General features: G+C 48.0%; 1 protein-coding gene across 1 annotated transcript in view; it reads right to left on the reverse strand.

Annotated features, from left to right (window-relative positions):
* Positions 1 to 16,000, reverse strand: part of LOC120063262 (palmitoyltransferase ZDHHC8B-like) — a 114,114-nt gene that overhangs the window by 2,338 nt on the left and 95,776 nt on the right. The window contains exons 9-10 of the mRNA XM_039013525.1: positions 2,358 to 2,464; positions 549 to 1,696 (exon numbers count right to left, since the gene is read on the reverse strand). Of these exons, the coding sequence (XP_038869453.1) occupies positions 549 to 1,696; positions 2,358 to 2,464 (1,255 nt within the window). The remainder of the gene's footprint in view (positions 1 to 548; positions 1,697 to 2,357; positions 2,465 to 16,000) is intronic.

A 16,000-nucleotide genomic window follows, 5' to 3' on the forward strand; every position in this document is an offset into this window, starting at 1 on the left:
GTGTATTCATTACCCAAAAATCAGAATGACATTTTATGAAATAAAGGGTAAAACCACAGTGTGTTGTTCGTGATAATCTAGGTTTGTACGGAGTTTCTGTAGGTGCTAAAAACATGCAGAGAGATGTAGATGTTGATATTCCCAGATGGAAGAGAATGACAGGAGGGAGATAAGCATGCAAACAGAAGGAAATTATAGTGGGGTAATGCAACTTTATTCATCATGACAGACAACTTAGAAAAATACAAACGTTTTTTTCTTCCTATGAAAGCAAAACATTAAAATCCAGTGACAAACACCATGCACAGTACTTAACTGGATAAAAGGGTATAATATCGAAGGAAACTGTATGTATACAGATGCTACATGTTAACACCTAGCCTAAGCTCTCTCAGGCTCACTACTCATCCCCATCCACCGCTGCTTTCTAACCAGTCAGCCAGCAGGGCTTCAGGGCTTCCTGTGGGGAGTGAGTTCTGTTCCCTCCCCAGCGCCTCAGCTCATTTCATGCACTCCAGGAGACGTTAGGGGTATGTTAGGATTCGTACCTTGGGCCACCCAGGCGGGGTGAGTCTGTTCTCTCCAGGGCGTGGATGAAGGAGAGTTTCTTGTGGGTGTAGGAGGGGGATTGGGGCATGGCAGGGGAGTGGTGGGGCTGGTGGGGTGGGGAGCGGCAGGGGGGTTCAGGGACCCTGCCTCCCTGCATGCTGCTGTCAGTGTGCAGGGAGCTGGAGGAAGTCCTGGGGGCACGTGCCAGAGAGGAGCCACCAGAGGAGCGCAGCACGGGGGTCCGAGGCCCGTAGCTCACCACCCCCATCAGGTTGTCCCTAGAGCCTCCGTAGGCTGGAGGCGTGGGACCTCTGGAGCTGGGGTCCCGGGGACTATCCGGGTAGCAGGCGCTGGGAGGCAGGCCGTACCCTCCAGAGCTGTCGAACATGCCTGAGTCCTGAGCCTGGGCATAGGATTGAGCTTGGGAGCACCCCCCATGGTGCAGCAGCTGCAGCTTCTCCCTCTCCTCCATCTCCTTACGCTCCTGGATGGAGGCCATGATGGTTTTGGAGAGGTTGTCGTAGCGCACCGGGGACAGGTCCCGGTCCTGGGGGGACTGCCTGCCCCTGCTCATCCCCATCCCCCTGGAGCCCAACACCGGGGACAGGTCCCGGTCCTGGGGGGACTGCCTGCCCCTGCTCATCCCCATCCCCCTGAAGCCCAACACCGGGCTGAAGCTGGGGGGGACCTGCTGCCTCTGGATCTGAGGTTCAGGCCCCCGCACGTGGCACATTTTGGTTGGCAGGTAGGGTGAGTGCGAGCCCATAGAGGGCATGCCGGGGTGAGCCATGCACTCGGCTGCGGTGGCTGGGGAAATGCTGGGGTTGAGCAGGCTGTCGTAGGAGAGGCTGCTGTTGCGGTTGGACAGTGGGGAGAAGACGCTCTTGTAGGGGGTGGAGGTGACTGTCTCAGGCTGCAGGACAGGCAGCTGGCCCTTGTCCCTGCGCTGGTGGGCCTGCTTCAGGCTGAGGGAGCTGGAGTTGATGGGGTAGGAGTCCAGTTGCAGTGGGTAGGACTGGAAGGAGCGGTGGAGAGGGGCGTTGCGGTAGTCAGGCAGGTCCAGGTTGGGCTCTGAGCGGTAGTCGACATGGCAACGGCCCTCCTCCAAGATGGCTGACGCCTTACGGTGGTCATCTGGCATTACAATCTGACAAGACAAAACAACACAGAAGTAGTGAGAAATATGGACTATTATTTTGACTAGCCATACTATAATGACATTTTTGTTTTGTTTTGTATTTTATCCCCTTTTTCTCCCCAATTTCAATTTTGTCTCATCGCTGCTACTCCCCAACGGGCTCAGGAGGCGAAGGTCGAGTCATGCGTCTTCTGAAACATGACCTGCCAAACCGCGCTTCTTAACACCCACTCGCTTAACCCGGAAGCCAGACATACCGATGTGTCAGAAGGAAACACAGTTCAACTGACGACCGAGGTCAGCCTGCAGGCACCCGGCCCGCCGCAAGGAGTCGCTAGAGTGCGATGAGCCAAGTAAATCGCCCCTGCCAAACCTTCCCCTAACCCGGACGTTGCTGGGCCAATTGTGCGCCACCCTATGGGATTCCCGGTCATGTCCGGTTGTGATACAGCCCGGGATCGAACCCGGGTCTGTAGTGACGCCTCTAGCACTGCGATGCAGTGCCTTAGACCGGTGCGCCACTCGGGAGGCCGTAATGAGAACATTTTTATAAAAAATTGAAACGGCTGTTCATTTATATGCAGTCACACTCGCAACTGTGCAGGAATACAGTAAATTATTGGGTAAGCCTGTTTGCAATTACTATTTGAATTCAGTAATTTAGTCTGACCTTCTCTCCTGCCGCATGGTAATGGACTTTAGGGATGGTGCCGAACGAGGGCCGGTACTTGTACATGGCCGGGGTGGAGGGATGGGTCTTGCCGGACAGGGAACTATCTGGAAGTGGAAGAAAGAGAACAATGTTACTGTGAGAGACAGACTATTCTGGTGTAAGGATGTAAGCATCCATTTTATGGTGTGTTAGAATTGATAGTGCTGTCATCATCAGAGCCTTTCATGGCTCATTATGTTGTGAAAGTCGTCTTCACCTCAAGCTAAAAAAGAAAAGCAAGCTGAGAAAATAAGTCATTCGAAAGCTAACATATAAAGACAATCATAAGAAATCCTCCTTGCATTGAAATCTTTGCTTTGACTTTTTCAGCACAACAGACACTGGACATGTCCTAGCAATGTTGTTAGGTAAATATTGTGGTGCTGCATTGATTTTGTCATTGCAAATAATGCAGTAACATAAAACACCACCAAGTAGCAGTAGAGCTACTGTGATGGAAAAAACAGTCAGGAAGGAGCTCCAGACATAATGCACCATGACACAATAGATCAGGAATGGAGGTGGGGGCCACAAAAAATCTGAACTCATCCTGAAGGACCACAGTGGCTTGCGGGTCTGCGTATCCTCATCGAGTCCATAACAAATCTGGAGCAGATTGACTGAACCAGGCCCACTTATGACAAATAACACTAAATTTCTCCTCGCTGATGAAGAGCGATAGAGGACTGCCATACTGGAGTTCATTCATCAAGCCTAACTAGCTATAAGTCACTAACTAGCACTGAGATGGAGCGCTTTTAGGAGGCCAGAGAGAGCAGTTCGGTGCAATACACCAGAGAGAGAAAGAAACAAAAATAGACAGAAAGAGAAACACAGGGAGAGAGATACACACTAGTGATTTGCGGGTTGACTCATAACCCGCAGTTCTCGTGGGTTTAGGGTCATGAAATATTGTGTGGATGAAGAGCGGGTGGTGGGTGGCGGGCAGGTTGAATATAGAGAAAACAACGCATAAAAAAATCCATACATGTATAATTCTTGTGCAATTCATATCTATAGGCTACACTGAGGTTTCTCTTTCATAATTATTTATCTGCCATTATAAACTGGGTGGTTTGAGCCCTGAAAGCTGATTGGCTGACAGACATGGTATATCAGACCGCATAACACGGGTATGACAAAACATTTATTTTTACTGCTCTAATTACGTTGGTACCAGTTTATAATAGCAATAAGGCACCTCGGGTGTTTGTGATATATGGCCAATATATCACAGCTAAGGGCTGCATCCAGGCACTCCGCTTTGCGTCGTGCATAAGAACAGCCCTTACCCGTGGTATATTGGCCATATACCACACCTCCTCTGGCCTTATTGCTTAATTAGAGCATAAGCCAAAGCTTTAGGGCCTTACTGTAACTGCTCCAAATGCTATCGGGAACTTGGGCAGAAAACATTGATCCACTGAGGCAAAAAGGACAATGTTGTTGTTGAATTCAATAAGAGAAAAGCTGCGAAATAGAGAGTTGAAAATAAAGAAAAGGGAGGGCCAGAATAGTAATGTTTGGGAAAGATTTTGTGAAGTGGTTAAAGAGGTTGATAGCAGTGGGAAGTGTGATGTTACAGTGGCTTGCGAAAGTATTCACCCCCTTGGCATTTTCCTATTTTGCTGCCTTACAACCTGGAATTAAAATGGATTTTTGGGGGGTTTGTATCATTTGATTTACACAACATGCCTACCACTTTGAAGATGCAAAATATATATTTTTTGTGAAACAAACAAGAAATAAGACAAAAAAACCTGAGCGTGCATAACTATTCACCCCCCCAAAGTCAATACTTAGTAGAGCCACCTTTTGCAGCAATTACAGCTGCAAGTCTTTTGGGGTCTTCTGCAAGTCTTTTGCAAGTCTATATGCTTGGCACATCTAGCCACTGGGATTTTTGCCCATTCTTCAAGGCAAAACTGCTCCAGCTCCTTCAATTTGGATGGGTTCCGCTGGTGTACAGCAATATTTAAGTCATACCACAGATTCTCAATTGGATTGAGGTCTGGGCTTTGACTAGGCCATTCCAAGACATTTAAATGTTTCCCCCTAAACCCATCGAGTGTTGCTTTAGCAGTCATTGTCCTACTGGGAAGGGGAATCTTCATCCCAGTCTCAAATCTCTGGAAGACAAACAGGTTTCCCTCAAGAACTTCCCTGTATTTAGCGTCATCCATCATTCCTTCAATTCTGACCAGTTTCCCAGTCCCTGCCGATGAAAAACATCCCCACAGTGAAGCATGGTGGTGGCAGTATCATGCTGTGGGGATGTTTTTCATCGTTCTTGAGGGAAACCTGTTTGTCTTCCAGAGATTTGAGACTGGGATGAAGATGGTGTTCGAGGTGTTGGGTTTGCACCAGACATAGCGTTTTCCTTCATGGCCAAAAAGCTCAATTTTAGTCTCATCTGACCAGAGAACCTTCTTCCATATTTTTTGTCTTTTGGCGAACACCAAACGTATTTTTTTCTTTAAGCAAGGGCTTTTTTTCTGGCCACTCTTCCGTAAAGCCCAGCTCTGTGGAATGTACAGCTTAAAGTGGTCCTATGGACAGATACTCCAATCTCCGCTAAGGAGCTTTGCAGCTCCTTCAGAGTTATCTTTAGTCTCTTTGTTGCCTCTCTGATTAATGCCCTCCTTGCCTGGTTCGTAAGTTTTGGTGGGCGGCCCTCTCTTGGCAGGTTTGTTGTTGGTGCCATATTTTTTCCATTTTTTAATAACGGATTTAATGGTGCTCCGTGGGATGCTCAAAGTTTCTGATATTTTTTTATAACCCAACCCTGATCTGTACTTCTCCACAACTTTGTCCCTGACCCGTTTGGAGAGCTCCTTGGTCTTCATGGTGCCGCTTGCTTGGTGGTGCCCCTTGCTTAGTGGTGTTGCAGACTCTGGGGGATCTTATTTAGGGGCTTCATAGAAAAGGGGGTGAATACATATGCAGGCACCAATTTTCCATTATAATTTTTTTAATTTTTGAAACAAGTTATTTTTTAAATTTCACTTCACCAATTTGGACTATTTTGTGTATGTCCATTACATGAAATCCAAATAAAAATCAATTTAAATTACAGGTTGTAATGCAACAAAATAGGGAAAACGCCAAGGGGGATGAATTATTTTGCAAGGCACTGTATGTGTGATGATTGAGGCAATATACAAATTTGAATGTCACAAGACTGGGACTTCAAATATGGCACGTCAAGGGATCTGTAGTCTAATGTTTAGAAGGGTTAAATGGAATAGTAACTGAAATCTGGGCACTTGGCTGTAGGTCTATACAGTGTCTTCAGAAAGTATTCATACCCCTTGACTTATTCCACATTTTGTTGTGTTACAGCCTGAATTCAAAATGTATTAAATAGATTTATCACCCATCTACACACAATGCCCAATAATGAGAAAGTGAAAACATTTTTTAAGAAATGTTTGCTAATGTCTTGAAAATGAAATACAAACATATACAGTGGGGAGAACAAGTATTGATACACTGCCGATTTTGCAGGTTTTCCTACTTACAAAGCATGTAGAGGTCTGTAATTTTTATCATAGGTACACTTCAACTGTGAGAGACGGAATCTAAAACAAAAATCCAGAAAATCACATTGTATGATTTTTTAAGTAATTCATTTGCATTTTATTGCATGACATAAGTATGATACATCAGAAAAGCAGAACTTAATATTTGGTACAGAAACCTTTGTTTGCAATTACAGAGATCATACGTTTCCTGTAGTTCTTGACCAGGTTTGCACACACTGCAGCAGGGATTTTGGCCCACTCCTCCATACAGACCTTCTCCAGATCCTTCAGGTTTTGGGGCTGTCGCTGGGCAATACGATCTTTCAGCTCCCTCCAAAGATGTTCTATTGGGTTCAGGTCTGGAGACTGGCTAGGCCACTCCAGGACCTTGAGATGCTTCTTACGGAGCCACTCCTTAGTTGCCCTGGCTGTGTGTTTCGGGTCGTTGTCATGCTGGAAGACCCAGCCACGACCCATCTTCAATGCTCTTACTGAGGGAAGGAGGTTGTTGGCCAAGATCTTGCGATACATGGCCCCATCCATCCTCCCCTCAATACGGTGCAGTCGTCCTGTCCCCTTTGCAGAAAAGCATCCCCAAACAATGATGTTTCCACCTCCATGCTTCACGGTTGGGATGGTGTTCTTGGGGTTGTACTCATCCTTCTTCTTCCTCCAAACACGGCGAGTGGAGTTTAGACAAAAAAAGCTCTATTTTTGTCTCATCAGACCACATGACCTTCTCCCATTCCTCCTCTGGATCATCCAGATGGTCATTGGCAAACTTCAGACGGGCCTGGACATGCGCTGGCTTGAGCAGGGGGACCTTGCGTGCGCTGCAGGATTTTAATCCATGACGGCGTAGTGTGGTATAATTTACATAAGTATTCACACCCCTGAGTCAATACTTTGTAGAAGCACCTTTGGCAGCGATTACAGCTTTGTGTCATCTGTATCAGCTTTGCACATCTGTATTTGCTGATTTTCTCCCATTCTTCCTCGCAGACTTTCTCAAGCTCTGTTAAGTTAGATGAGGACCAGTGGTGAACAGCAATCTTCGTCTTTCTACAGATTTTCAATGGGATTCAAATCTAGGCTTTGGCTGCGCCACTCAAGGACTTTCACGTTGTTCTGAAACCATTCCAGCGTTGCTTCGGCTGTATGCTTGAGGGTCATTGTCCTGTTGGATTGTAAATCTTCGTCCCAGTCTAACATCGTTTGCACTCTGAAGCAGGTTCTCATCAAGGATTTGCCTATATTTGGCTTTTTTCATTGTTCCCTCTATCCTTACCAGTCTCCCAGTCCCTGCTGCTCAAAAGCATCCCCATAGCATGATGCTGCCACCACCATGCTTCACAGTAGGGATGGTGTTGACGAGTGATGAGCTGTGCCTGTTTTTTCTCCAGACATAGCGCTTTGCATTTCAGCCTAAAGAGTTCAATTTCTGTCTCATCAGACCGCAGAATCTTTTGCCTTATGCTCTCAGAGTCTTTCATGTGCCATTTTGCAAACTCCAGGCGTGCTGTCATGTGCCTTTTTCTCAGGAGTGGCTTCCATCTGTCTTGGGTGGTTGTATTGTATAGGGGGTTTTGTAGAGGTTATGGGGTTGTGTTTAGTGTAGGTGTCTAGGTAAGTCTATGGTTGCCTGAATGGTTCTCAATCAGAGACAGCTGTCTTTCATTGTCTCTGATTGGGAGCCATATTTAAGGCAGCCATAGGCATTAGGCTATTGTGGGTAATTGTCTATGTGTAGTGTTTAGTGTCAGCACTATTTTGTTTGAATAGCTTCACGGTCGTCTGTTTGTTGTTTTGTTCGTTTGTTCGTCTTCATAATAAAAGAAGATGTCTTTCTATCACGCTGCGCCTTGGTCCACTCTTCTTCAAAGTTACGACGATCGTGACAGAATTACCCACCAAACAAGGACCAAGCAGCGTGTTAAGCAGCAGCAGGAGCAACCTACACAGGATTTATGGCAATGGGAGCAGAGTCTGGACTATACTACGTGGGAGGAGATCGACAGGTGGGCGATCGACCCAGGGAGAATGCCGGAGCCCGCCTGGGATTCTCTGGAGCAGTGTGAGGAGGGATACCGGCGAATGGAGGCAGCACGACGACGCGGTAGGAAGCCTGTGAGTCAGCCCAAAACATTTATTGGGGGGGGGGGGGGGGGGGGGGGTAGGAGACCTGCACCAACTTCCCAATCTTACCGTGGAGAGCGAGAGTACGGGCAGACACCGTGTTATGCGGTAGAGCGCACGGTGTCTCCTGTACGGGTGCATAGCCCGGTGCGGTACATACCAGCTCCTCGTATCGGCCGGGCTAGATTGGGCATTGAGCCAGGTGCCATGAAGCCGGCTCAACGCGTCTGGTCTCCAGTGCGTCTCCTCGGGCCGGCATACATGGCACCAGCCTTACGCATGGTGTCCCCGGTTCGCCTACACAGCCCAGTGCGGGTTATTCCACCTCCCCGCACTGGTCGGGCTACGGGGAGCATACAACCAGGTAAGGTTGGGCAGGCTCAGTGCTCAAGGGAGCCAGTACGCCTGCACGGTCCGGTATATCCGGCGCCACCTCCCCGCCCCAGCCCAGTACCACCAGTGCCTACACCACGCACCAAGCTTCCAGTGTGTCTCCAGAGCCCTGTTCCTCCTCCACGCACTCGCCCTATGGTGCGTGTCTCCAGCCCAGTACCACCAGTGCCAACACCACGCACCAAGCCTCCTGTGCGCCCTGCTGCTGCTCCCCGCACTAGCCTTAAGGTGCGTGTCCTTAGCCCGGTACCACCAGTTCCGGCACCACGCACCAGGCCTACTGTGCGCCTCAGCCGGCCAGAGTCTGCCGTCTGCCCAGTGCCGCCTGCACTGCCCGTCTGCCCAGTGCCACCTGCGCTGCCCGTCTGCCCAGAGCCGCCTGCGCTGCCCGTCTGAACTGCACGTCTGTCCCGAGCCGTCAGAGCCGCCCGTCTGTCCCGAGCCGTCAGAGCCGCCCGTCTGTCCCGAGCCGTCAGAGCCGCCCGTCTGTCCCGAGCCGTCAGAGCCGCCCGTCTGTCCCGAGCCGCCAGAGCCGCCCGTCTGTCCCGAGCCGTCAGAGCCGCCCGTCTGTCCCGAGCCGTCAGAGCCGCCCGTCTGTCCCGAGCCGTCAGAGCCGCCCGTCTGTCCCGAGCCGCTAGAGCCGTCCGTCAGTCAGGAGCCGCTAGAGCCGTCCGCCAGTCAGGAGCCGCAAGAGCCGTCCGTCTGTCCCGAGCCGCTAGAGCCGTCCGTCAGTCAGGAGCCGCTAGAGCCGTCCGTCAGTCCTGAGCCGCTAGAGCCGCCCGCCAGCCAGGAGCAGCCAGAGCCGCCCGCCAGCCAGGAGCAGCCAGAGCCCCCAGCCAGCCATGACCAGCCAGAGCCGCCAGCCAGCCATGACCAGCCAGAGCCGCCCGCCAGCCAGGAGCAGCCAGAGCCGCCCGCCAGCCAGGAGCAGCCAGAGCCCCCAGCCAGCCATGACCAGCCAGAGCCGCCAGCCAGCCATGACCAGCCAGAGCCGCCAGCCAGCCATGACCTGCCAGAGCCTCCAGCCAGCCAGCCAGGATCTGCCAAAGCCGTCAGCCAGCCAGGATCTGCCAGAGCCGCCAGCCAGCCAGGATCTGCCAGAGCCGCCAGCCAGCCAGGATCTGCCAGAGCCGCCAGTCAGCCAGGATCGGCCAGAGCCGCCAGTCAGCCAGGATCGGCCAGAGCCGCCAGTCAGCCAGGATCTGCCAGAGCCACCAAAGCGGGTATTAACTATGGTGGAGTGGGGGCCACGTCCCGCACCCGAGCCGCCGCCGTAGGAAGGCCCACCCGGACCCTCCCCTTCTGTGTCAGGTTTTGCGACCGGAGTCCGCACCTTGGGGGGGGGGGGGGGGGGGGGTACTGTCACGCCCTGGCCTTAGTATTCTTTGTTTTCTGTAATATTTTGGTTAGGTCAGGGTGTGACAGGGGTGATGTTTGTGTGTATTGGTCTCGTCTTGGGTGTCTTTCTATCAAGATGTCTTTCTATCACGCTGCGCCTTGGTCCACTCTTCTTCAAAGTTACGACGATCGTGACACCATCACAATTCTATCTTGGAGATCTAAGGACAGTTCTTTGGGCTTCATGCTATAGTTTCTGCTCTGACATGCACTGTCAACTGTGGGACCTTATATAGACAGGTGTGTTTCTTTCTAAATCATGTCCAAACAATTGAATTGGCCACAGGTGGACTCCAATCAAGTTGTAGTGACATATCAAGTATGATCAAAGCAAATTGGATGCACCTGAGCTCAATTTGGAGCGTCATTGCAAAGGGGTATGAATAGTTATGTCAATTAGATATTTCTGTATTTAATTTTCAATAAATGTGTTAAAATTTGTCATTATTGTGTGTAGATGGGTGAGATTTTTTTATTTTTTTTTATCCAGGCTGTAACAACAAAATATGGAATAAGTTAAGGGGTATGAATACTTTCTGAAGGCACTGTATCCTCTCACATAGCCTCTTGGCAATAGGGGGTGCTATTTGCACTTTGTAATAATTTCGTTCCCAAATTAAACTGCCTCGTACTCAATTCTTGCTCGTACAATATGCATATTATTATTACTATTGGATAGAAAACACTCTCTAGTTTCTAAAACCGTTTGAATTATTTCTCTGAGTGAAACGATTTCTGAAATCGAGGTCCCTGTTCTAGGGTCAGTTTATAAGTCCCCATGCAAGCTATGGGGCTACATGTACTGCATACGCCTTCCTCTAGATGTCAGTAAGCGGTGAGAATTTGAATGGAGTGGATTGCACCATCTGGGACACTATAAAGGCTCATGGAACGGAAGTACCGTTCTTTTCAACGGGGCGCCTGGCGCAAGAGGGACATCCCAATGGCGTCCTGAAAAGCTTTCGTTTTAGCAGTTCTGTATCTCCGGCTCTGATTTAATTTGATTTTTGTCTTAAAAACTTCATAAGGTAGTTAATTTAAACCGACTTATAGCAGTTTATATCAGTTTATTGCGATTTTCTGGGATTTCTTTGTGACGCGCTTTCACGAGTTGGACACCTCTCCAGTGGGTGGCTATCGTTAGCTGCTATTTCTACAGGAGAAGAGGACATCTTTCAACCAAAAGACGATTGTTCTGGAGAAAGGACACCTTGCCCAAGATTCTGATGGAAGCTCAGCAAATAGTAAGCAGTCTTTATGCTGTTAATTCGTATTTATGTTGACAAATGTCAAATAATAATTCCGCCATGAATTTCGGTGCGGTCTCGCTTTAGTGCACGCTGTATTGCGCAGTAACGTTAATTTTAAAAATATAACACAGCGATTGCATTAAGAACTAATTTATCTTTCATTTGCTGTCCAATCTGTATTTTTTAGTCAAGTTTATGATTACTTATCGATTAGAATAGGTGCCTTTCCCAAGATTTCTCCTGACATTTTCTTTGCAGCTTGGCTACTTTTCTCATTGTATAACCACGATTTGTGCCGCTAAATATGCACATTTTCGAACAAACTCTATATGCATTGTGTAATATGATGTTATAGGACTGTCATCTGAAGAATTCTGAGCAGGTCAGTGAAAAAATTAATATCTTTTGCTGGGTTATACGTTATCGCTATTTTTGGCTTGAATCAATGCTGTTGTGTTTCTGGCTATTGTGGTAAGCTAATATAATGCTATATTGTGTTTTCGCTGTAAAACACTTAAAAAATCTGAAATATTGGCTGGATTCACAAGATCTGTGTCTTTCATTTGCTGTACGCTGTGTATTTTTCAGAAATGTTTTATGATGAGTATTTAGGTAATTCACGTTGCTCTCTGTAGTTATTCTAGTCGCTTTGGTGAGAGTTGTGATGGTGGCTGCAATGGTAAACTATGATTTATACCTGAAATATGCATATTTTTCTAACAAAACATATGCTATACAATAAATATGTTATCAGACTGTCATCTGATGAAGTTGTTTCTTGGTTAGTGGCTATTTATATCTTTATTTGGTCGAATTTGTGATAGCTACTGATGGAGTAAAAAAATAGTGGAGTAAAAAAGTGGTGTCTTTTGCTAACGTGGTTAGCTAATAGATTTACATATTGTGTCTTCCCTGTAAAACATTTTAAAAATCAGAAATGATGGCTGGATTCACAAGATGTGTATCTTTCATCTGGTGTCTTGGACTTGTGATTTAATGATATTTAGATGCTAGTATTTACTTGTGACGCTATGCTAGGCTATGCTAGTCAGCTTTTTTACTGATGGGGGTGCTCCCGGATCCGGGTTTGGGAGGAATTAGAGGTTAACTCCTGCAGAATTAAGCATATTTTGCAGTAAAATGATACACCAAATGTACATTTTGACTCAGGAACAGGAGTGGAGAAATATGATTGATTTCTTCCAGCATCTTGAGAGAATGAATGCGCGGTTAGGGATCGTATGTAAATGTGTTATCTTTATCAGCGTCATAAAAACAGTATATATATACTTTTTTTACCCCCTTTTTCTCCCCTCTTCGCTGTAACTCCCCAACGGGCTCGGGAGAGGCAAAGGTCGAGTCCTGCGTCCTCTGAAACACGACCCACCAAACCGCAGTTTTTAACACCCGCCCACTTAACCCGGAAGCCAACCGCACCAATGTGTGAGAAGAAACACTGTTCAACTGACGACCGAGGTCAGCCTGCAGGTGCCTGGCCCGCCACAAGGAGTTGCTAGAGCGCGATGAGCCAAGTAAAGCTCCCCCGGACAAAGTTTCCCCTAACCCAGACGACGCTGGGCCAATTGTGCACCGCCCTATGGGACTCTCGGTCACAGCCAGTTGTGAGACAGCCCGGGATCGAACCCGGGTCTGTAGTGATGCCTCTGCGCCACTCGGGAGGACCCAAACTGATAGTATTTCAACCACATAAAATATGCATCCAAGCCAAACTGAAATCTTATCAGAAACATGTTGGGTCATTTTCACTGCTTTTCATTTCCTTAATTAAACAAGTCAAGTAGACTAACAAATAGCCGACCAAAATGTTGGAAATTATAAGCAGAAACTTATCTAAATTAGGCTTTTAAAAAAAAATCCTGCACCCCTTCTCAAACAATCATTCCTCTGTCTCTGACTGTACAGCGCATTTTCAATTGCCCTACTGTATTTGCAGGTCAGGGTCATTCACGCTCCTGAGTCCTGTGACTGTGGCTTGCTATATAAAGTAGGCAAACAGGAATTGAGGCATTCAGTTACTTTTCTATTGAACGTTAGAATTTGCAAACGTGTGACCTAAGCGACTTTGAGCGTGGTATGATCGTCGGTGCCAGGTGCGCCAGATCCAGTATCTCAGAAACGGCCGCACTCTGTTAACCGAGAATGGTGCGACAAACAAAAAACATCCAGTCAGCGGTAGTCCTGTGGGCGAAAACATCTCGTTGATGAGAGAGATCAAAGGAGAATGGCAAGAATGATGCAAGCTAACAGGCGGGCCACAAACCGATAATGGCGCAGTACAACAGTGGTGTGAAGAACGGCATCTCGGAACGCACAACTCGTTGATCGTTGTCACGGAGGGCTATTGCAGCAGATAACCACACCGGGTTCCATTCATATCAGCTAAAAACAAGAAGAAGCGGCTCCAGTGAACACACGATCAACAACACTGGAGAATTGAGGAGTGGAAAAACATAGCCTGGAACATGACAGCGAGTTCAGTTTACTTGAGTGGCCTGCGAAGTCCCAAGACCTCAACCCAAAAGAGCATCTTTGCGATAAGATGGAATGGGCCGCCGTCCAATCTGCAGCAAGTGTGTGATGCCATCGCGCCACCATGGACCAACATCCCTGTGGAAAGTTTCCACATGCACACAGAGAGACAGAGACAGAGAGACAGGATTTTTTGTCAGGAACATATACAGGATACTACCCTCTACAACATAACCTTCACTCCAAATCAAAACCCACAACCTGATTTTGGACAGAATTACGGAATCACCTGGAAGGCGTACAACTACCAAAGATTATTATTCCAACGCTATACAGCAAATGCTCTGGAAAACAACAGAAAGCTGAAAACACCATCCAACCTGGAACTGAGTGAGTAATGTTTAGTCTGAAGCTATATTTTATTTCCAAAAGCCAAGAAGAAAAATATATTACATGACTTTATAAGGACTGAATGCTAAATTAAGGCTGCCAAGCTTGATACAACTTCAATTAGCACTGACATGTCAAGTGAGAGGTGTCAAAGCCCTTTAGCCCAACAATGGCAGGAGAGTCACACAGTCTACTCCAACCAAATGGAGAGGCCTTAGAAGCTGCCTCCCACTGTTCAGAGGTAATTAAAATACAGTACCCTGTGTATGTAAAGAATGATAAGATCACAAAATGAAGCTTCTTATGGAAAATCAAGAGACACTTTTTGCTAACTATTATAAAAATGGGAACATCTGCAACCTCATCTTCCACACAAACCATCCCCTGGCATGGCACACTACCCCTCTGTTAAGAGAGGTGGTGTTAACGAGGATACTTGACAACGAGGACTCTGAGTCAGCTAATATAAATCTCTATAAGTCAGGAACAGTAATGGTACAGGGCAACCCCAAACAGTTTCAGCTGGACTTTCGCCTAATCAAAGAATCAGGAGAAGCTCTCCCTTGAGAAAGATACCCACACCCCGAGCGGGTCAGACCAGACCTCTTCATTATACAACCCCACAGACGAGCAACCCCAAGCGGAAAGTCAACCTCCCAGCACAGAGTACTACCCCCCCCCCCCCATTGAAATGAAGGATATATTTACCCAGCTGGAGGTAAGGCAGGTGGAGCTGGAACAGCAGGTATTACACTCCAGTCAGCACAGACCCAGACAACAATCCAGCACAACAACATCCCCTTAACCAGACCCGGAGAGCTGGAGGTGGAAAGAGACATATCTGCACTCTGGACTGTGGTGAGACAACTTCAACAATATAAAAAGCAAGAGCAGGAGAAGAACAGAGCACTAGAGGAGAGGATCAGACTGCTGGAGGAGAGGTTGAGGGGGATGGCGTGTGACAGAGAACAACCCACTAAAGAGGTGGCCACCCCCACAAAGAAGCCAGCAGAACAGCCCACCTCAGCTCCCGACAAAAGTCTCGACACCACAGCAGAACAGTCCACCCCAGACCCTGGCCATAGTGTCGACATCAGGCAGAACACACAAATGAAGAACCCCAAGCCCAGGGGATCTCACCCCCTCTGAGCACCCACCCTGTCAGCCACCCTGATAGCCCTCCTGACAACCCGCCCCCCCCCCCCCCCCCCCCCCACACACACACACCGACCGAGGACATACACAAGACACAGATTGTACTCCTTATAGACTCAAATGGGAAATATATACAAGAAAAAAAAACGTATTCCCAAACACAGTGTGTCTAAACTCTGGTGTCCAAACACCCAGCGTGCCCTAGACCTTCTGTCTGAGGACCAACTAGGTTCACCTAGCCACATAATAATACACACAGGCACAAATGACCTGAGAGCCCAGCAGGAAAGGTTGGCCACAACACTGAAGGGAGTGATTGAAAAAGCTTCTTCTACTTTCCCCAATGCACAAGTGGTTATCTCCACTTGTGCATTATCTCGGTTATCTCCTGCTACCACGAAAATACTTACACCCTGCTACCATACAGCGGGTAAACGCAAGTATTTCCCGTGACTGTGCCTCAAAACCAAATGTTTTCCTGGCCCACCACTCCACCCTGGACTTGAACAGCCTCTATGACCAGGCCCAACCCCCACTCTTACACTAGCCCAAGCCAATGGCATGTACCAGATGCTCAGCAGGCTCTGCTCACACTTACTGGTCTGAGGCCAAACCACATGACCAACAACATTGGACACTTTATGGAACACAAAGCCTTCACTATCTCATCCTGGAATATCCAAGGCCTGAGGTAATCTGCCTTTGGCCTAAAGAGCAGGAAACTGGACTTCATTAAAGAAATCGGAAATACAGACATTGTCATCCAACAAGAAACCTGGTATAGAGGAGACGGACCCACTAGTTGCCCTCTAGGTTACAGAGAGCTGGTAGTCCCATCCGCCAAGCGGCCAGGTGTGAAACAGGG

Source organism: Salvelinus namaycush, chromosome 18 (assembly GCF_016432855.1).
Source record: "Salvelinus namaycush isolate Seneca chromosome 18, SaNama_1.0, whole genome shotgun sequence".
Taxonomy (NCBI): Eukaryota; Metazoa; Chordata; class Actinopteri; order Salmoniformes; family Salmonidae; genus Salvelinus; species Salvelinus namaycush.